Source organism: Pollicipes pollicipes, unplaced genomic scaffold (assembly GCF_011947565.3).
Source record: "Pollicipes pollicipes isolate AB1234 unplaced genomic scaffold, Ppol_2.1 Scaffold_469;HRSCAF=525_pilon_pilon_pilon, whole genome shotgun sequence".
NCBI classification, from domain to species: Eukaryota; Metazoa; Arthropoda; class Thecostraca; order Pollicipedomorpha; family Pollicipedidae; genus Pollicipes; species Pollicipes pollicipes.
Window position 1 is genome coordinate 34133 of NW_023596537.1, and position 20229 is coordinate 54361.

The following is a 20229-nucleotide window of genomic DNA, read 5'->3' on the forward strand; positions in this document are numbered from 1 at the left end:
CTCTTGATCCATCTCTTACTCGTGCGATGCTTCCTCCTTCACTGCTTACTACTCCATTGCTTGCTCTCTCGCCGCTTTCTCGTTCACCGCTTACTCCTCCGTCGCCTCCTCCGTTATCTTTTCCTCCCCCACGGTTTCCTTCTCCACCGCTTCCTCCTCCGTCACTCCTTCCCCCACTGCTTCCTTCTTTGTCGTTGTTTTCCTTATCGCGTCCCTCCACTCCGTCGCTTGCTCCATCTCCTCGATCGCTTCGTGTTGTTAATCGTCGTTTCTTTTGCCCTAATCCCTCCCCTCCTTCTGCCCCATTGCCGCCTCCATCCCCTCCTCCTTCACCGTTCGCCGTTGTGGCAGGGCAATGGCAGATCTCGGGTGTCATTGGCCGGTCGCGCTTGGACGCGGCGATCGGGGTTTGCCCAGCCGAGACAACCGCCGCGACTTGCGCGGTCTGAGCTGGCGCTGTGACTGGCGGCTGCGGGTGCCGGGCTGTCGTGACCTGGGCATTGACCGACCGCGGCTTGTCCGTCTCCACCTCGGCGATGGTGTTGAACCGACCAGCCGGTGCCGTCCTGTCGTTGGAAGCGGCGCTGCTCGCACGGGAGACGCGGCCCGCAGCAGGTGCCACCGCACAGTCAGCTGCGAACTGCGGCCGGTCAGGCAGTTTGCGCACGCGGAGTGCCGCCGCACCTCCCGAGGAAAGCTGCTGTCTCGCGTTGGATATTTTGCCCATGTTTATTTGTTTCTTGGACACGACGGTTTTTCTTAGGATACTGGCATAGCAGAATGTTAAAATGACGAAGCCCACGCAATATTCGAGAACGTGATTGAGGAAGACTGACTCCATTGTCCCGACGTGCGCAGTCGTGATGACATGTCCATCTGTGCTCATTGCCAGCCCTGAAAGACAACGAGCACTTCTCTCGCTTGCTCGCATAGCCCACTTGATGGAAATGGGCGCGATAGCGATTGTGACGAATAATAGTATGTTCTTTGCGCATAGTGGGTAGCTGCAACCTCTCACTACAATCAGGTACCGTAACAGCGCTATTGTGACGATGGTTGTAAACCTGATGCCCGTGGTGTTAACAACAAGAAAGTTTCTTATTTGGCATGCAGTTGGATGCTGGAAATTTGGATGCGCAGCAACGAGGACTGGTAGCGCAGCCCATGCCATGTTGTTTGTGCACAGCACCGAAACGATGACGTTGACGACGGTGTGCAGTCTGCGGTTCATGTACACGGTGAGCACGACGGCCAGGTTGAGCACCAGAGTCGCGGGCACAACGAGCCCAGTGGTGGTCACCAGGGCCGTGTAGACGGCAGCGGCGCGCTGCTCACCGTCCCTGGACGCGCAGATGAGCTGCGAGGTGTTGTCGGGCGCCAGCTGACGGCGGCAGGTGAGCTGCACGGCTTCGGCCAGGCAGCTGTTGTACGCGCTGTCCAGCGCGGCCGTCGGCACAGGCGCGGCCATCCTGCCCGGCTCGGCGCTCCGTCGCTACTGGCGCGGCGCACCGACGGCCGCCTCTTCTACTCTCGTGTCCACCCACCCATCCACCCACCGCACTGTGGCGGTGCGCGGGTGCCGACATGGCGGCACCTCGCGTTGGCGTTGTTTGACTGGGATCAAGATTACGGGAGTAAAAAGCTACACAGAAGTGATTTCACCATCGGACTAAATGTTGGTAGCCCGTAGTATGGTTTTTGGTTGATACTACGAAAAGGTTGGTAGATGCCAGTAACATGATAAAACGGGGATTTCGCCAATGAACTGGGTGGCAATCTTGCTTTCCATCTTTGTTTTGACGCTATGTGAATAGATATTGTACATTTTGCATTTCATCCTGTCTCAATAGAAATCAGCATTAAGATATGCTTCCAAGAATAGATCCTATTGAACTATGTTGTCTAGGTCCAGCACCCGTGCTATGTCCGTCGTGATCAACGCGCCTGGATATTTATGTGTAATACATTTTGTAAAATTAATATTTATATATAAATAAATAAACACGATAGGAAATGTTTACATTTAATTCATTAACAGGCAATGATGGTCCATATATCTTCTGACTGTCGTACCTATATGGAGCGAAATGTGAAAATGAGGTAATGTGAGGAGGGCAGGTGCCAAGAGTTTTTCTGTTGCTGTGCTATGGTTTTCCTAGGTGTTGGTTAACTTGCAAATCCATAATGTCAGATGGGCTAGACAAAAATGGTGCGCAGGGAATAATATCCCACCAGTCCTAATATATCCTCTAGACTATTTCGAGCTGAGATATGGGCCACGACTCGGACCGACAGAAATTACAAAAATTTTCGGAAACCGTCCTATTGTACAGGAAAATCTGCTATCTTGAACAAATGGCGCTCAATGCATTTAAGCCTCCCGGGGTTCTTCACTCGCCAACTCCTCTAGGGCGGCCAACCCTGCATCCACCCTAGCAACGCTCCCCCTAAGGCTACAGGATTAGCATTCCAACTGCTCAATACGCGTCCCAGGGTGCTGCGATCCGGTCTGACCCGCTGTATTTCATCCTCATGCTATGCTGTTGTATGCTGTACTCTTTAACACCGACCGTTTCTAAGCACTTTCAGCAAGAGTTCTTTGGAACAAACTTTGATATATAAACTTTGATAACTTTGTAGCCCTGATGCAAACCAACGCCATTTCTCGGCTGAAATGTTTCATTGAAAATTTTAAGTCGAAAAAATATGATTTATGGAAATATTTATGCTCAAACTACAAAGAAGTGTTTTCACGCCGCCGTATCGTTGGTGTCATGTGATTTGGTCCTCCGATGACGTCACAGCATCGTCTGCCCAGAATACCGTAATGCGAGGGCTTGGTTGCCTGTACTTCTCTAGTGCTTTCATGGTTTGGCGCAATGCTCCCATTGTTTTCGGGGGGGGGGGGGCGCCCTGGTATCTCAAGCATTATTAAAACGTGTCAATGTTTCTAAACCCCTGCTGCGAATTCGAACGTCAATCTAAGCTTGTGATTGGTTAGAGGGTTTGGTATCGTCACAGTTTTAAGTCCCGTGAAAACACGGTTGCCATGGTGATTCACCCCGCGGCATCGGGGGAAAAGGCTCATACTTAACGCTGCTTTTTTGCCTCGATTGATGGCACGCGAAATACCGGCGTTATCAAAAATATCTAGTTGATTTAACACGTAAGATTTCGGATAACCCAAGAGATGACACTGGCAAGGATCGATGGAATCCAGTTGCTGGTCCCCATGCTGCTCACTTTTCATCTGAAATGTGCATTTTGTTTTGACGGCTTATCCGACGCAGCGATGTACTGCTGTTTTATGACCGTGCAAATCAAAATTATCAGACTTAAAGTTTGGAATAATATACCAAAGAGGTGTGAGCGTCGGGTATTTGCCAACGTCTGCTTATAAGTACTGACTCAGATATGAGTTTAACAATGAGATCATGTCTCCTGGATGCTATTTAAAGCAGCAGGCTATAGGAAACATTACTGCGCCAGTGATCTGTATCGCCTGGTGTCAAGCACCATTTTGGTTGGGTTTTATATGTCATAGAATGTGTTAGAATATGAAATACGACTGCACGCCACTTAAGCTATCTTGGTAATATCATGTCATTTTCAATATATTTAATATCATAAATGAACAGACCTATTCACCGGACGCGAGTAACGGCCCTCGCGGCACGGGGTAGCATGCTGCTAGCCCCGGACCTGCCTGGGTTTGGGCCCGCAGTTGGGCGTCGTCCCACTCGTCAACGACTTTACAATCCCGGAGCCGCCACGCCTGTCGACGGCCACGGACCGAGTTACGGGTGGCCATGCGTGACAGAAAGTCGTCCACTGGGCCTCATTTTCCTGGCGCTGGTCAAGGCGCTGGGCGACGTGACCGCCCGGCTCACCCTGCGCAGCGAAAAGTCCTGGCCCTGGGACGCGGCCCCCCTCCTGTTGCTGCCCACCGCCGACGGCCTGCAGGAGCTGCTCTTCGATTCCGAAGTGGTGTCCTCTTGGTGCCGGCGCAAGCAAGAGTGACCATCGATCGAGCTGCCGACCGGTCTGCCCGCCAACCCTCTGGTCGCATTGCTGTTTACTCGCTGATCACACGGCTGTTGGTGCGATTCAAAAGATCCAACAAAAATTCAAAACACGGCCTGAGGTATGCAGAGGGGTCAGCGAGAACCAAGAGACAGCTTGCATTGTGTCGCTAGATCCACGGAGCGCAAATGTTAAGTCAATAATATGACCAGAAACCCCGCAAGAACCCGGAGCCAGCCTATCTTCAGGACCTGGCAACAACCAAGGTGCAGAAACATGTCAAAGCCAACAACAAAGACCAGGATCTCATCTGAAAGCATTGTTAATCCACTACGTATTCACTTGATAAGCTTACGTTATCCAGCGTGCTTCCGCAGCTATTAAAGCACATATGTGAGAGACCTTTGATATCAGGCACCATTTCAATAACAGAATGCTATCAAATAGCAACCCGAGCTGGTGTTGACGAATGAGCCAGTGACGAACGGGGGTCGGGATCGAACGTTTTGTGAGTGAATTAATGGGATCAAGCGGTTTGTGAGTGAATTAGTGGGATCACACGGTTTGCGAGTGAATGAATGGAATCCAGAAACGAGGGTGCGGTATTTGTAACGAACCAATTGAAACTTGTGATCATATGTTCGGTTTGGAAACAACAGGTGAGAACTAGGAGCCAGAGCCTGTTATTTGCAAAATAACCCACGTGATTCAGTAACCAAGGACTAGTGATAATGAAAGAGCTAGCCGAAGCGAGGGATCTAAGGCCTCGTTTTGATGAGAGTAAGTAGGTACCAGAAACCGACATTGAAAGCCAGGCACATGTTTGCTGGAAACGGTTTTTTTAAGGGCAAACACGAATATAGATACAGTGGCAATGTCAAATGTGATATTTTAATTCATTATATACCATCATGTTTATCAGCACGCTCAGTAGAGCTATTTTTCGCTGACATCAGATCGAATATTTCCTGCTTGTGAACTCTGGTTCCGAAGAAAAATATCCCAATGAAAACAAACTATTTGTACCAATTTCAAATATTACCACTTTTATAAATTGTCCACGCTGTAATGTCGTGCAAGTATTGTTGTAATGGTGCAACATATGGCAGTTTTGGTCTCGTGTAATAGTTTGACATGGGCCGGAAATTTTCTAAATTGTCACTTCGCAGCTTCCCCAAAGCCATAGACTACATTTACGGAGACCGGAGCGTTCTATCTTATTGTTTTTATAGCCTTGCTCTGGTCCATCAAAGGACGAATATAATCTCCGAATTCGCGGCTTCCCCAAGTCATAGGCTAAGACAATAGTAGTAGCCTTATTCCTCGGAGAAAAACCAGAACAATGGAGATATAGTTGAGTCGATATTTCGGCAACATGCCTTTATGGAAATAATAGCAGAAGACGTCCGCTATTGTTTCGATTTTATTTATTCTAAAGGCATGCTGCCGAAATATCAACCCAGCTATATCTCCATTGTCCTGGTTTTCTCTGAGGAATCAGGCTATTACTACTGTCTTATCTATGTGAATAATGTTTCTCGCTAATGCACTGAACAACTCACGTCAAGCCACAGGCTCTACATTTACGGAGACCGGGTCACTCAACCTTATTGTTTGTATAGCTCTGGTTTGGCGTGCCATCTCGTGTTTTTACGGGCAAGAGCATGCTTCGATTTCCGTTGGATCTCGGTGCGGAAAAATACAGATGTGATAGCTTTGGGTCCGTCTGCCATAGCTGCAGACGGCGCGGATTGTATTGCTGCGTCGGGAATAGATCTATGGAATATCATTTAAAAGATAATATTTGGGTGTAAGGTTTTGAACTACACCGACCTCGAATCGCATGTCGTACTAGCAGCGCAACTTTGGGAAATCATGGGGCTTTAGCCTCCCACTCCGCCGCCGTCAGCTTCGAGCGTAGCTCATCACCACAACGGTCCTGAATAGGATTGTTCATGTCCACTTTATTCACGTATCATTGCAACAAGTAGTTTATCTCTTGATTCAGTACAATTGTAATATGAGTACATTATTAAAGCATGCCAATAACGTGAATTCCGGAATCTGGTTATCAGGAAAACTGTTTTGTTTGTCTCCCAGACACTAGCATGGGCAGCGGCACGTTTAGACCAACAGCGGAATGAGGTACGGGTAGTGAACTGAGACTCGATCGCAGGAAATAGTCCCCCTCCGCCATCGCAAATGATGGTGGCCCCTCCCCTCCCATTTGCAAATTTTGGCTGTACCCCTGTGCCTTACAGATGCTCCGATAGCTCTGGACGTCGCAACAGTCTGCCACTTTGTTCGTTGGTCTTACTATGAAGAGCTCAGAATTGAGACATCACGCAGAATGTCACAAGCTGCATCGCAGTTGAGATTTTGGTTTTGGCCACCATGACAAGGTGGGCTTATTTTATGGGGATTTTTGGGCGGGCAAGTTAGGTGCGATTTTTAAGGATGTCATTTGTAACTAGCGCTTTACTCCGTCGCATATTGTTACGTAGATGCGTGGCTGGCAGCCGAGAAATTCACGGCATACATTTGGTACGGAGTTTCTAATTTGCCTCCGAATATGCCAGGGGCGTAGCCAAGACGTAGCCAAGGCGTAGCCAAGGTGTAGCCAAGGTGTGCGCCCTCCCCCACGAGCCTGAGGAATGGTGAGAATTGTTATAGAGTTATGCTGAGAAAAAGAATAGAAGGGTTTGGTAGAAATTTGGGCCAACTGCGCAGGATTTTGGAAATAATTTGAGTGACCCCTCCTTCCCCCCGGTACAATTTTGGCTATGTGCCTGAAGTCTATCAACTACCGGGTCCCTGACTGTCCAGACGCTACATGGATCAATGAAAGTTCATGTGATTGTTAGACGCGGGTGCAAATGTTGCTTTGCGTTATTTTGGGTAGGTCACTGCCCTCACCCAACCCACCCCCACCCCAATGACCGATTTGTCCCTCCTCCCTCAAGTGTGAGTTTGGCTTCCTAACTTCTGGAACGTATGTACAAGCGGATCATTAGAAATAGGACCTAAAATGGGATCAATATTTAAGAAGGTTTCTAAGACTTGTTTCCCAGGTGCAAAGAACAAAGGTATTGATGGCTGCGATAACATGCTCAGTGAGGACAGCTAACAGGGGGTCACTTAAGAGTTCAACAACACTTAAGAGTTCAGCGTTTGTGCCGTATTTAGTTGGCTATTTTCTGGTTTTGCCCGAGGCATCTTCAGTAAGGTCGTGATTTGACGAATGTAAGATGAGCGGCCAATTTAAAAGAAGCCTCGGAGCCACACCCGTTACTGTCACTTGGAGTTCGCTGATGTCTTGAAATGCACGCCTTGCTGTTTTGCCTTCGTTCGATGTGTCGCCTCCCTCTGATTTGTGCTGACTCAACACGAAGCTCGCCTTTTTTTCTAGCACGCCGTTGTGCCATTTTCTTGTGTTAGAGTCCGTTATGTCAGACTGTCTTCGATCTTTAAAGACCAAAATATCGTCAAACTTTTAAGACCATTCGTGTCAGCAATCGATAAAACATACTCTGACGATCCCTCTCATGCAAACACATTTTTGACATGGCATATTTATCATTCTTGAATGCATGACAAACATTTCAATTGACAGAACAGAGGTGTCAGCAGACAACAGAAAAGTTCCAGCCTTATGCGCATGAAAACCAACAACAAGAAGTTCATGTGACCTCCAATAGGGATTTTACATAGTCTGATCAGTTTGATGATGGAAAACAACAAAACCGGACGACGTCGAACATTTCAGAAATCGATGTTTCGGCCACATTCGAACCGTAATCTGCGCAGTATGCCGCGGCGTGGCCCGCACCAGGGGCCGCGGTCGTCGCTGGCCATGACGCCTGCCGCCAGCACGACCAGACGCAGGTGCCGCCCCGATCGGTGGCGGCACGGCCGGTACGTCGGCAGAGAGGGAGAGGTGTCAGCGCTGGGCTCGACAGCTGAACGTGCCGCTGTCCACCAGGTACCTGATGCTGAAGGCGCAGGCCGGGCTGGCGGCCGAGCTGCTGGGGGACCTGCGCGCCGCCCAGCTGCCCGACTCGCCGGCGCGCCGGCTCTACCTGGAGCACCCGCACGTGCGCGAGGTGACCGAGTTCGTCTCGCACAGCCTGCACCTGTTCTTCAGGTGAGCGGCCGTCGCCCGGCCACTGGCGGACGGGAGTGGCGGCTGAGGCGTGGACGCGCTGCGCGACGCTGCGCGACCCTGCGTTCGTGACCGGTGACGAGTTTGACGCCGTGGCCGCGACTGGTGGTGTGTGTGTTACCTGCTGCCTGTCACGGGGGATGTGTTTGAACTCGGATTTAGGACAGGTGATATGTGACCTTAGGTTTGTGTCAGGTGGCGTATAACCTGGGGTTCGTGACAAGAAATATGTGAGCTCAGGTTTATGACGAGTGATGTGTATGACATGGAGTTTGTGACAGGTAACGTGTGACCTCGTGTTTGTGACAAGTGACATGTGACTTCGGGTTTGTGACATTTGACATGTGCTCTGGGGTTTGTAATAGGTGACATGTGACCTCAGGTTTGTGACAGGTGACATGTGACCTTAAGTTTGTGACAGGTGACGTAGGACCTCGGGTCTAGAACGGATGTCGTTTGTGACTCGGGTTTGTGATGGATGACGGTATGCGACCAAGTATGCAAGGATAGCGACAGGCAAGAAACCTTATACACCTAATACAGCTTACAAAAAAATATCCTGACAAGCTCCCGGCGCGGGTCATACTGATAAGCCAAAAAGCACATAAACCTTCGTCATCTGACGTAATGCCAAAAAAGACCTAGACAAACCTTTGACACCTGGCATGATGGCAATAAAAATCACCCGACAAACCTCCGGCACCTGGCAGAACGTTTTACGCGTGCCGCGCGCCAAGTTTCGTATATCGCTGAACGTTGTGGGTCATGTGTCGCTTGTTCGCGCCTGGTATACATTACATTTAATATTCGCCACGTTCCATGTATACGCTGTAGCAGCGGGAGTGGTTGTGGCTTCGTATAGCGGCAGTCTCTGGAGCGAGATCAATAGGCGTATTCATTATTCGCGGAGATTTATGGCACTAAGCAGCAGGCCGCATTTAGGGCTTCCTGTAAGGCGTAGTTAGCTTGCTCAGGTGGTGCTTCTTTCCAAGGCACGCCGAGAAATTGATTGAGTATTTGAGACCAGCCTTGATGAAAAACATGACGACGGCTTGCTATGCTGATAGTTGCCATAGCAGCGTCTTATAAAGAACTTTGTGCGCAGTTGTTTGTTCTGTCCGCCAAACGCCGGTGGCGCCGTATTGCCGCTCCCCTGCGGGCGTGCCTTCGGGTAATGCGGGGCAGCGTGGGCAGCGTCAGCACCGGTGGCCTGCGGCCGGCCCCCGTCGAGTGGGGTCGGGCCGCCCGGGGTGAGAATTCCAGTCTCGGCTGGCGGCACCAGCTGGGACCGGAGTTCTCTGCGTAGAGCTATCGAGCAAGGGACGTGCCCATTGGGACCCCTTTATCAAGGTGACGCACTTGAACTGCGGGGGCGACTGATGCGTTTAATGGTTTCTTCGGAATAAAGTAACGCCATCTACAGTCGTTGCGGTGCGGTTTTCGAGCAAACGCCATGGCACAGACCGCATCTCCTCCGAACATTTATTTGTTACGTAAATGCCGCAGCGCCTTTTTCTACGCGTGCTGTCGCAACCATGCGCTCACACACAAACTTGGCAGCAATTGTATATCATCGATGCTTTTGTTTACGGTTCGCAACATTCGGACTGGGTTCCCATTGTCCTAATTAGACCGACCGGGGTCCCGTGTGTGTTGGCATGTGTACCAGGCCCTGTGCATGGTGTTCATGCACGAGACCTGGTCTGTGGGCTCAGTGAGGCGTATTGGGTGTACGGTGGTGCGCGCTTCCCGACGCTTGATAGACGTAGCACGCCACTTCAGTTGTATTTTAAAACCTGTTTTGAACTGTTGGTGCGGTTAGCGCTGGACCGGAGGTTAATTTTTGTCGTGCAACCCTAACTCGACATCACTAATATAAGTTCCGTGACAACTTAATGAGTGCACATTGCGTTGTCGCTATGCGTAGTGTAAATAACCTTCCGTGCGGTCTTTATACTGAGGGCGGGTTTTTAGGAGGGCATTTATAGGCCGCCGCTCTCTGGACAGCTGACAGCTGGCCTCTGCGCACCGGTCGGATCTAGCAGCCTGCACTTTTTTGACGGATTACGATTGTCGCTGGATTCGGAGCCGGACACCCTGTAGAGCATTATAAGGCAGGGTCGGCGACGTGGGCGGCCAATGCTGCCCTGGTCAATAGTCCCGCTATACGGTGTTCTGGTTTCAAAAACATGTACCGATGTAGCTATCGACATTGCCTTTACGCAATGCTCCGCCTTTACACCACGAATGAGACGTGGATGACGCCGGCCGTCTGACAGGGTGCGTTCCTTAGCACTTATCGATACCATCAGGCGAACGGCTGACCAGTGGGTACACTAACCACACTGACGCCCACTGCTGCACGCTGACGCACACTGATGCTCACTGAAGCACACTGACGCGCACTGGTAAACACTGACGCACACGGATGCTTATGGACACACACTGACGCGCACTGATGGGCACTGACGCACACTGATGCTCACTGATGCACACTGACGCGCACTGACGCGCCCTGATGCACACTGACGCACACTTACACTGACGCACCGTGACGTGCACTGATACACACGGATGCACACTGAGCGACCAGTACGCATGTCGGCCGCGGCCCACCTGCGGGAGGACGGAGCTCTCAGACGCAGCGGCTCGTGTGTGTGCGTCTGAGGGTGCGATCGCTGCCGCAGGTCCCCCAGCCTGGTGCTACAGCAGGCGCTGAACGAGCCGGCCGACAGCTGGCTGCGCGGCCTGGCCGAGGAGCTGATCCTCGGCAGCAGCCGGCCGCCGGGCTCGGCGCTGCTGCGGCTCAGCTGCCAGCCGCGCGCCTCCGTCCAGGAGCCGCGCCCCTGCCAGATGACCATCAGGCCCGGAGAGGTCAGCGGTCCGGGGGTGGGGGAGGGGGGGGGGGGCGGTGGCGAGGCTCGGGCGGGATGTGGTGAGGGGAGAACGCCACGAGAAGACACGGCGGGGTAATATGCAGTAGTCTATTGAAGACTGGAAGGGTTTGTTGGGGAAGAGGAGTGGCAGGACATTTGAGCATAGACTTGTCTTCGGCATGGAGAGGTCTTTGATCTGAGGAACGATTGCGGGCGCTTCGAGGCACCCGCAACGTTGTGTGACCTGTGACATACCAACTGTTCATGCTGTATTACAGAGGCGGGGCCACCGGCGTTACGAAGGCTTATTATATCATATATTTCAAAATACCTTAAAATGTTAACGGTTGTTTGAACACGCCCCAAGGGTCAGCCAAGTATACCTTGTTTCTAGAAATGTTTGGCTCGGTGGCCTGGCCGGCCGGCCGTCGGCCCTGCGGCCGTTGCGTTAGCTCTAGCAGCTGGCTGCCGCCGTGTCCACAGCCGGTGACGGCGGTCGTGGCGGACCCGAACGGCGAGGAGCTGTTCATCGGCCAGCCCAGCGGCGCCGTGCGACTGTACAACCTGGCCTCGGGCCGCGAGACCCGCAGCTTCGTCGGCCACGGAGAGCCCATCACAAGTGGGTCCCCGCTTCCGCTCCCGTCGCGCGAGTCGCTGGCTCGCCGGTCCCGGCTGGCGATGAGGGTCGGCCGTTGCGGCCCTGCTCCGGCGGGGCCACCAGGGTCGCGCGGGAAAAGACTCAGTGCGCATCGCTGAAAAAAACCGCGATCCCATCAGCCACTGCAGCCTTGCATTGCGTTTGAGCGTTGTTCTGAAGCCGAGCTGGGCGTGTGCTCGTGGTCGGGCTGAGCCGGCGCTTGCTGGCCGCGGCGCGCGGCGCGTGGCGCGCGCCCTCTGATCGTCAGGCGCCGCCGCAGGTCTGGCGCTGCTGGCGGACGGCACGCTGCTGGTGAGCGGCGCCGCCGACGGACAGCTGAGCGTCTGGGAGACCAGCTCCGGCGTGCGGCTGGCTGTCACGGCCGCCCACCGGCGCCGCGTCGCCTGCCTGGCCGTCCAGCCGGACACGGGCGAGTTCGCCTCGGTCGGCTGGAGCTGTGACGTCAAGGTGCGTCGGCGAAGCCGCTCCCGGCGCCGAGGGAGCCCCGCGCCCGATTGCCGGCTGCAGTTTCGCCGGCGCCCGAGTGTGTGGTCTGTTTGTCGCGGTAGTGGTATTGGAGCGCGGTTCGTCTCTGCCACAGTTGCGACGACCCAGGCTCATGTCACCCCCGTGTCACAGCTGTATTGCTGAAACTCCGCCTGCTCTCTGCCACGGTTTTGGTGTTTCAGCCCTTTTTGCCCGTGTCACAGCTGCAGTGGCCCAGCCCGTCTATCCCCATGTCACAGCTGTGGTGTCATAGCCCGTCCGTCCCCATGTCACAGCTGCGTTGTCCCAGCCCTGTCTGCCTCCATATCACAACTGCGTTGTCCCAGCCCCGCCTATCTCTATGTCACAGCTGCGTTGGTCCAGCCCCGTCTGTCCCCATTTCACAGCTGCGTTGTCCCAGCCTCGTCCGTCCCCATGTCACAGCTGTGGCGTCCCAGCCCCGTCTGTCCCCATGTCACAGCTGCGTTGTCCCAGGCCCGTCTGTTCCCATGTCACAGCTTTGGTGTCCTAGCCCGTCTGTCCGCATGTCGCAGCTGCATTGTCCCAGCCCCGTCTGTTCCCATGTCACAGCTTTGGTGTCCTAGCCCGTCTGTCCGCATGTCACAGCTGCGTTGTCCCAGCCCCGTCTGTTCCCATGTCACAGCTTTGGTGTCCTAGCCCGTCTGTCCCCATGTCACAGCTGCGTTGTCCAGCCCGTCTGTCCCCATGTCGCAGCTGCGATGGTCCAGCCCCGTCTGTCCCCATGTCACAGCTGTGGTGTCCTAGCCCGTCTGTCCCCATGTCACAGCTGTGGTGTCCTAGCCCGTCTGTCCCCATGTCACAGCTGTGGTGTCATAGCCCGTCTGTCCGCATGTCACAGCTGCGTTGTCCCAGCCCCGTCTGTCCCCATGTCACAGCTGTGGTGTCCTAGCCCGTCTGTCGCCATGTCACAGCTGCGGTGGTCCAGCCCGTCTGTCGCCATGTCACAGCTGCGTTGACCAGCCCGTCTGTCCCCATGTCACAGCTGCGGTGGTCCAGCCCCGTCTGTCCCCATGTTACAGCTGCGGTGTCCTAGCCCGTCTGTCCCCATGTCACAGCTGTGGTGTCCTAGCCCGTCTGTCTCCATGTCACAGCTGCGGTGGTCCAGCCCGTCTGTCCCCTTGTCACAGCTGCGTTGTCCCAGCCCCGTCTGTCCCCATGTCACAGCTGCATTGTCCCAGCCCCGTCTGTCCCCATGTCACAGCTGCATTGTCCCAGCCCCGTCTGTCCCCATGTCACAGCTGTGGCGGTTCCGGTCATCGTCGGGACTCGGCTCGCTCGGCTCCGGCGGTGGCGAGCTGCAGGAGCTGCGGGTGCTGTGCCAGGAGACGCAGCCCTTCAGCTGCGCCGCCTTCCACCCGACGCGGCCACTGATCGCCACCGGCGGCTGGGACGGCAAGATCAAGATCTGGGACACGACCGACATGCAGCGGAAGGCGGTGAGAGCATGGGGGGGGGGGGGGGGGGGCGTGGGACGGGGCGTCGGTGCGTGTTTTCCAATGCCTTGTAGAAGCAAAGCCTCTCTAATTAGTGTTGTCCTCAGCTTGAGGCTGATATAAGAGGACGTTTTTAAAAATTAATTTACAACAGCTACCGCTACTGAACGCTCGCCTTGAAATCAGGGGCAGAGCTGTTGCTCTCCTTTCTCAGCATCATCTGTATCGTATCATGTTCGGGAACGAATGTCGACACTTTTATTAAGTGGTGGACATCAGCTGGCGTGCCTCAGTGTGGGGCCCTCCATGTGTTGGCTGCGTGATATCCCCAGCGTTCTCCGTGCGTCTTCAGGTGCGGCACGGTCACATGGCGGCGGTGCGGTGTCTGGCCATCTCGCCAAACGCCGACTACCTCGTGTCAGGAGACCTTGCCGGGTGCCTCATCATCTGGGGCACCAAACACGGCGACCCGGTGAGAGTGTGGCGCTCTGTGCTCAACGTCCGCTTCTTCCGAAGTGCTCCCGGCCCGCAAAGCACGAGGACGACGATCATTTGGGATTTTCTGTCGTGGAACTTGAGTTCTTACCTTGAAAATGGCCGATCTTCAATCTGCAAGGAGATGCTGGTGGAAAAAGTATCAAGCTGTTGTGGAGACATGTAGGCTTGCCTACATTTCCAAAATTGTTGATGGCCACGGGTGAGCAAAGTTGAGGAAAAACGTGATAAAACAAAGTGGGATGGTGGAATATAGAAAATATACGAAATATATGCAGACTACAAATGAAAGAACACAAATAATCTGTTTTGAAATAATAATTGAAGCACGCGCATTCTAACAGCGATGCACGCCGGCCCGCTTTGTGCTGGTGTTTCAGTAATTGCCCGACGTCTTCGCATAATTGGCACCTATTAGCCTACCGTGGGCCGGTTGAATGTAGCATAACAACTCAAAATCCCATTAACACCAGGAGCTTAGTAATTGTTTCATCGTCATAAACAGCAAAATGACCTGTTTGGTCATGACCCTCGTCCCCTTCGAGCACGATCCTGCGCTCTTGCACGCCTCTTGGAAAGAGGATTTGGCTGGACACGAGGCTGATCAATGAGTGCTGAAGACCTCCCGTCCGTCGTGGGGTAAGCCACATAGGCTGCAATTATTCACATCCTGTTATGTTTGAGAATGGTGTTGAGCTGGGGTATAGTGAATGTAAAAGGTAATTTTTCGGTCAACTTGTTTGTATTGAACAGGAGCTTTCGGGATAATCTCTATCCCTCGTTTACGTCCTGTTTTATGCTTTTTACACCTATCCTTCGCGCGTCTTCTTACATTTATTCTTCGCGCGCGTCTTATTCTACGCGTCTTCCACATACCCTTAACGCGACATTCACAAGGTGTAAGTAAAACCCTTCAGCAAAGATCAGGCCATGACGAGGACGGAGAGATAATGGGATGTGGGTTGGCCAGTCCGCGCGAAATTGTGGCGGACGAAATCGATAGCAAGAGTGAGGTCGCGGTGGTGCTGGAGGTCCAAGCAGAATTGATGTGGGTTGATACAGCGACAAGTCACGGCGCACCGCTCTGTGTTGTGATGGCCGCGGGGTGTATGCAGCCCAGCACGTGTGTCGGCCGCGGGCGGAGGCGGCGGCGCTCAGTCGTGGCGCCCGCGCTGGGTCGCTGCTGCTCAGTTCGCCCGTCTGCGCCCGCAGATCCAGAAGGCGTTCGTGCACAAGGGTGCCGTGCAGGCCGTCTGCTACCTGAGTGGACAGAGATTCGTCTCCGCGGGCGCCGACGGCGACGTGAAGGTGAGCGGCGCGCGGCTGGCTGGCTGGCTGGGTGCCTGCCTGCCTGCCTGCCTGCCTGCCTGCCTGCCTGCCTGGCGTGCGCTGCCTCCCGATCAGTTCTCAGCTTTGGCAGCTGTCCCAGCTTCCTGCGTTACCCGCCGTCCCAGGCCCAGTGTGCTGGTCTTACCGGCGCTCAGAGGTGCTTTACGCGGGAGGCCTTCGTCGGGCACGCGTGGCTGCGGCCTCGGGAGACCGTTCCGCCCGAGCCCTGTTCTTCGGCCATCCCGCCAGCGGCCGGCTCCCCTACACCGCTCTGGCCGCGGCGGCAGGACGCCCCACGCCTGCGTTGGACCCTGTCCAGTCACGCGCGGCTGTTGGTCCCTGCCCTGCCACGCCAAATGAGACCGTTAGCTCGTGGTCTGCCTGACCAGCCCTGAACGCCCGTTGGTACGTCGTGCTGTGAGATATCATCGCTGGATACTGTGTTGTTTCTTCCGATGAGTCGGCGGACCTCTGTTCTGTGCCGTCGCCGGTGGCCGCCGGCTCGCGTCCTCTGCCGTCACCTCAGACGACCGGGCTCTTCCCTCTGCCGCCAGATGTGGCGCGCGCACGTCGGTGAGGAGGTGCTGCGCGTGCCGTCCGCCTCGGCCGTGGTGCTGGCGTGCACCGCTGCCGCCGGCGGCGTGCTCACGGTCAGCCTCAGCGGTCAGGTGGCCATGGCGGAGGCGGCCAGCGGCGCGCCGCGCTGGTCGCGCCGGCTCGAGAACGTGACGGCGGCGGTGTGCGACGGCCAGCGCGCCTACCTGGCTGCCGGGCGTGCGCTGCACGTGCTGCGACTGAGCGACGGCCACTCGGAGCGACAGCTGGCGCCGGACGCGCGCATCACCAGCCTCACCTGCATGCCCGAGGGCGCCGACGACAGCCACCTGGGCGTTGCCATGCTCGGTAAGTGCCGGTCGTCGCCCGGCGTGGGCTCTGCCCAGGCGCTGCGCCCGTGCTGTGCGCCGCGGGGCCACTGTTCGCTGCGTGTGCGGTGTCGGATTGCTGTCACCTGGGCGCGCCGCCGGTCCGGCGACGGTCGTGCGCTGACCTGGCCTGACCTGGCGCCGGGCCGCAGGTCTGGAGGACGGCCGGGTGGCGGTGGCGCTGGCGGACCGCGGCGACCTTGTCTCCAGCCTGGCGCACGCGGGCGAAGTCACCTGCCTGGCGTTGACCAGCGACCCTATCCTGGCCTCCGGAGGACGGGACGGCGTGAGTTGACTGCGCTCGCGCGTGTGCCGCCGTCGAGCGCGGGCCGCTTCGTTCGGCGTCGCCCGGACTCTGGGCCGCCGTGGACAAGGCTTTGCATAGGACTAGTCAGCCGGTGCAGAGGTTGTGCTTTAAGGGTCAACCGGCCATCTGCTGTGCTTTTGTCTGGGCATGTTGGAGCCGTTCCGGTCCGGGTGTCTGCCCGATCGGAGGGAACCGGTGTCGAACGGTCCGCACGTGATCGCTCTCGGCGGGTGGTGGGGGAGAGCGGGGCCCGACTCGGCGACCGGTGGGGGAGAGCGGGGCCCGACTCGACAGTGGATGGAGGAGGGCGAGGCCCGACTCGGTGGCCTGTGGGGGCTGGGGAGAGCGGGGCCCGACTCGACGGCCGGTGGGGGAGGGCGGTGCCCGACCCTGCGGCCGGTGGGGGAGGGGAGGGTGCCCTACTCGGCAGCCGGCTGACCGCGCCCTCCCCGGCCCCGTCAGATGGTTTTGCTCTGGACGTCGGACGACGGCTGGCGGGCGCCGGTCCGCTCGCTGGAGGCGTTCTCCGTGCCTGTGTCGGCGCTCGCCTGGTTGGAGAACAGCCTGCTGGCGGCCGGCCAGGACTCGCAACTGGTGGTCTACGCGGACGCCGACAAGCCCGACAGCGACGAGCTGACTCGGCGGGTCATCACCGGCAACGACGCGCCCGTCTGCTCGCTGGCCGTGGCGGTGAGTGGGGTCTCGGCCTGACCACGGGCACGCGTGCCCAGCCGCTCGTTGGAGCGGGAATCGCCTGCTGCTACAATAGTAAGGTCTGGAATTGCCAGTGCCGGCACCTTGGCGGCACTGCGGCGGTCAGGGTCGTCAGGAATGTACGCGTGTCGCCGTTTTCTTTCTCCCTCTCTCTCTCTCTCTTACCATTTTCGGTACCCGTTCAATGACGATCGCCGAGAGCTCGTGCTGCCAACTCGCCTGATCTCCGCTAGTCTTCATCTTTCTTAGAGCATCTTCAAGTCGTCAGGTCTTCAACCAGGAGTGTGGTTTCCTGTTCGGTTGGGGGGGGGGGGGCGGGGGGGGGGGGAGGGGGCTTCACCCCTCCCTGTGGGAATAAAGCTGGCAAAATCTGCGGAGAAACCTGTTTGTTGGTGTATTTTGTTGGTAGGTTGGGCAATGTGTCACTGTTCAGCGCGCCCAGCGCGCAAAAAAAAAACTGCGATTGTCTTCGTGTCCACACCCAAGACCATGCGACGGCCGCCCGTAGCGAAGGCCTCCCGTCCTGTCCAGGAAGCACTGCAGTCCCGTCCCTTTGCTAACGTGGAATGTCTGAACGGCAAAAAATCGACAGTGATCGAAGTCGAATCGGGAAAAGACGAAGGACAAAAAATACCCAGACGGAAATTGTAAAGAGGCAAAATCCGGCGTGGATGGAAGCCAAGCAAAACAAATTGTGACGGCAGCCAAAGCCAGGGACGGTCTGCCGATGGGCAAACTTTAATTCAAAGACGGTCACATGATTATGCAATTAAAAATATCAGTGCAATTCAAGTGATGTATGGTGAAACGATTTCCCTACCTCACCGGTTCATATGACCATTGATTACAAGCGTAATGTATCACATCCACGAAGGAGGAGGAACAAACAAATGAACATGAACGCGTCGCATGGCATCGAAAGCTAATAATGACTGGCATGGCTCTGTCGTCAATTTCTGCCCCGCGAGCAGATCTGTGCCTGGTTCCCAAATTGTGTTCTTCAAAAACCGATTCCAGGTTCCAGAACTAGGGAGAAAACAAAAATAAGTTTGGAATAAAACCGGGGACCACCAAGAGCTGGGATCCAGCAATGACTTGTGTTGAGAGAACAGGCAAGAACTAGGAGCCAGCTTGATAATAAACGAGAGCATACAGCAATAGCCGACATTCGGCTTGGGATATGCAGAGATTTAGAAAGAACGGGACCCATCCTGAAATTATGCCGAGAGATCTAGTGAGAATTAAGAGCCAGCCTGGCATGCGGCTAAAAATCAAGCGCGAGCACAGATCCAGCCGGGAATTATGCTGAGGATCCAACAAGAACCAACTTCCACTATGTGGTGGAACTGACCAGAACCGAGATCCTCCTGGAATCGTTGCCAGGAACTAGTGGGTATTCACACAGTTCACTGGTATTATGCACGACGCACTTGTAAATGCCACGTGTGAATATGCGATAAATATTGTGCCGTACACGTCATACGTTCAATGATAGCTAGTCGTCAAATGGCAGCCCAACTTGTGTTTACGAGTGAGATCTAATGTCTTTGTAAGCAGTTGGGAGCAAAAACCAAGGCCTGGTATCTGTGAGAAACCAGTGACAACCATGAATCAGGGCCTGGTATTTTGTAAATGGATGGAGGGAACAAGGAACCAGAAACTGGTGTTTGTGAAATGTCTAGTGGTAACCAGGGTGTGGAAAGTCATTGAGACCCTTGAAATAGGTTGTGGTGTTTGTGGAGGGACTAGTGGAACCGGGAGCCCATATTTCTATTTACGAAGGAACCAGTGAGGACACGCAACCATGATGCGGTGCTTGCAAAAAAACAGATATGACCCATGCACCAGGCGGTGTTGTTTATGAAGGACCAGCCGTAACCAGGATCCAATATCGCGTTTTTGAGAGTGGGAAGGGGAACCAGGACATGCCTGCTCAGAACCAGGACTAACAAAAAACGGAACCTGCGAGGGGCGCCACCGCTTTGCCGCTTGCCGCCGTAAGTCATGCTCGCTCAGACACTGCCAAATGGATCTTTTGATTCCTGCTTTCGGTACTGTAAGGGGTCATTAATAATTCGCTCGAATTCTTAGCATGCCTAACGTGACGCAGGCACTGGACCACCTCCGGGAGCCTGATGTGACGCGAGGAATGATGGACTGCTCGGGTGCACGGTCGGATATCGGACGGGCGCGCGCTCGAGACGATGGCCGGTTCGCACGGTGTGCGGGCGCCGCGGAATGGTGCTGGCTCCGGCAGACCTTTGGCGTTGTGAGCGTGCTGTCCTGTGCTGTCGGTGAACGCGCCAGGGGCTTTCCCATCGCCTCTGGTTGCTAATACTTCTCGGCGTCATTGGGGCTTTGCGACGCACTCATCTGCTTAGGCTATGCGGCGGCGTCTGCTTCTCACTCCGGCAGGAAGGGCGGGCACCGCGGGGAACCGAACCCAGTACCTCTGGTTTGCTAATGCCTCCCCCCCGCAGGGGCACCGGCTTCGGTCGGTGTAGGGGACTAGCGCCCCCTCGGGTCCCAGCTCCGGTAACGGGTGGACAGCGCAAGCTGGTCCTCTCAGGGCGTAGCGACCCTGCCGGTACGTGAGCTCCTGCTCCTTGTCCCGCCCGCTCCCTCCACACTACCCGCACTCCCGCATCCGGCCCTATCACCACTCCCCATCCTCGTTGTATTGGGGTCGCCGTGCCCCCTCGCCCACGTCCCCGGGTTGATCGGATCCTGGTGGCTGAGGGGCGCGTCGTGCGGGTCGGTCACGGCGCGCCCCAACACTCCACTTTGGCCAGAATATCCGGG

General features: G+C 55.3%; 2 protein-coding genes across 2 annotated transcripts in view; both read left to right on the plus strand.

Moving 5' to 3' along the window:
• The window catches only part of LOC119097893 (telomerase protein component 1), a gene marked incomplete at its 5' end in the record, with an annotated part of 46139 nt that extends 32844 nt beyond the window's left edge, over positions 1–13295 (plus strand). The window contains 5 exons of the mRNA XM_037220842.1: positions 8006–8167; positions 10873–11059; positions 11545–11680; positions 11979–12014; positions 13282–13295. Of these exons, the coding sequence (XP_037076737.1) occupies positions 8006–8167; positions 10873–11059; positions 11545–11680; positions 11979–12014; positions 13282–13295 (535 nt within the window). The remainder of the gene's footprint in view (positions 1–8005; positions 8168–10872; positions 11060–11544; positions 11681–11978; positions 12015–13281) is intronic.
• Positions 13296–13455: 160 nt separating this feature from the next.
• On the plus strand, positions 13456–17424 carry LOC119097894 (transcription initiation factor TFIID subunit 5). Its single transcript, XM_037220843.1, has 6 exons — positions 13456–13662; positions 14012–14131; positions 15367–15456; positions 16305–16386; positions 16682–16692; positions 17176–17424. Exons 1-6 carry the CDS (start codon positions 13456–13458, stop codon positions 17422–17424), a joined length of 759 nt encoding a protein of 252 aa, XP_037076738.1.
• The last annotated feature ends 2805 nt before the right edge of the window (positions 17425–20229 follow it).

Excerpts from the sequence above, each read along its gene's own strand:
- LOC119097894 (XM_037220843.1), top strand. The coding sequence starts at position 13,456 with ATGTCACAGCTGTGGCGGTTCCGGTCATCGTCGGGACTCGGCTCGCTC. Across the intron at positions 13,663-14,011 it reads CCGACATGCAGCGGAAGGCG|GTGCGGCACGGTCACATGGC; the intron begins GTGAGAGCATGG and ends GTGCGTCTTCAG. Across the intron at positions 14,132-15,366 it reads GCACCAAACACGGCGACCCG|ATCCAGAAGGCGTTCGTGCA; the intron begins GTGAGAGTGTGG and ends CTGCGCCCGCAG.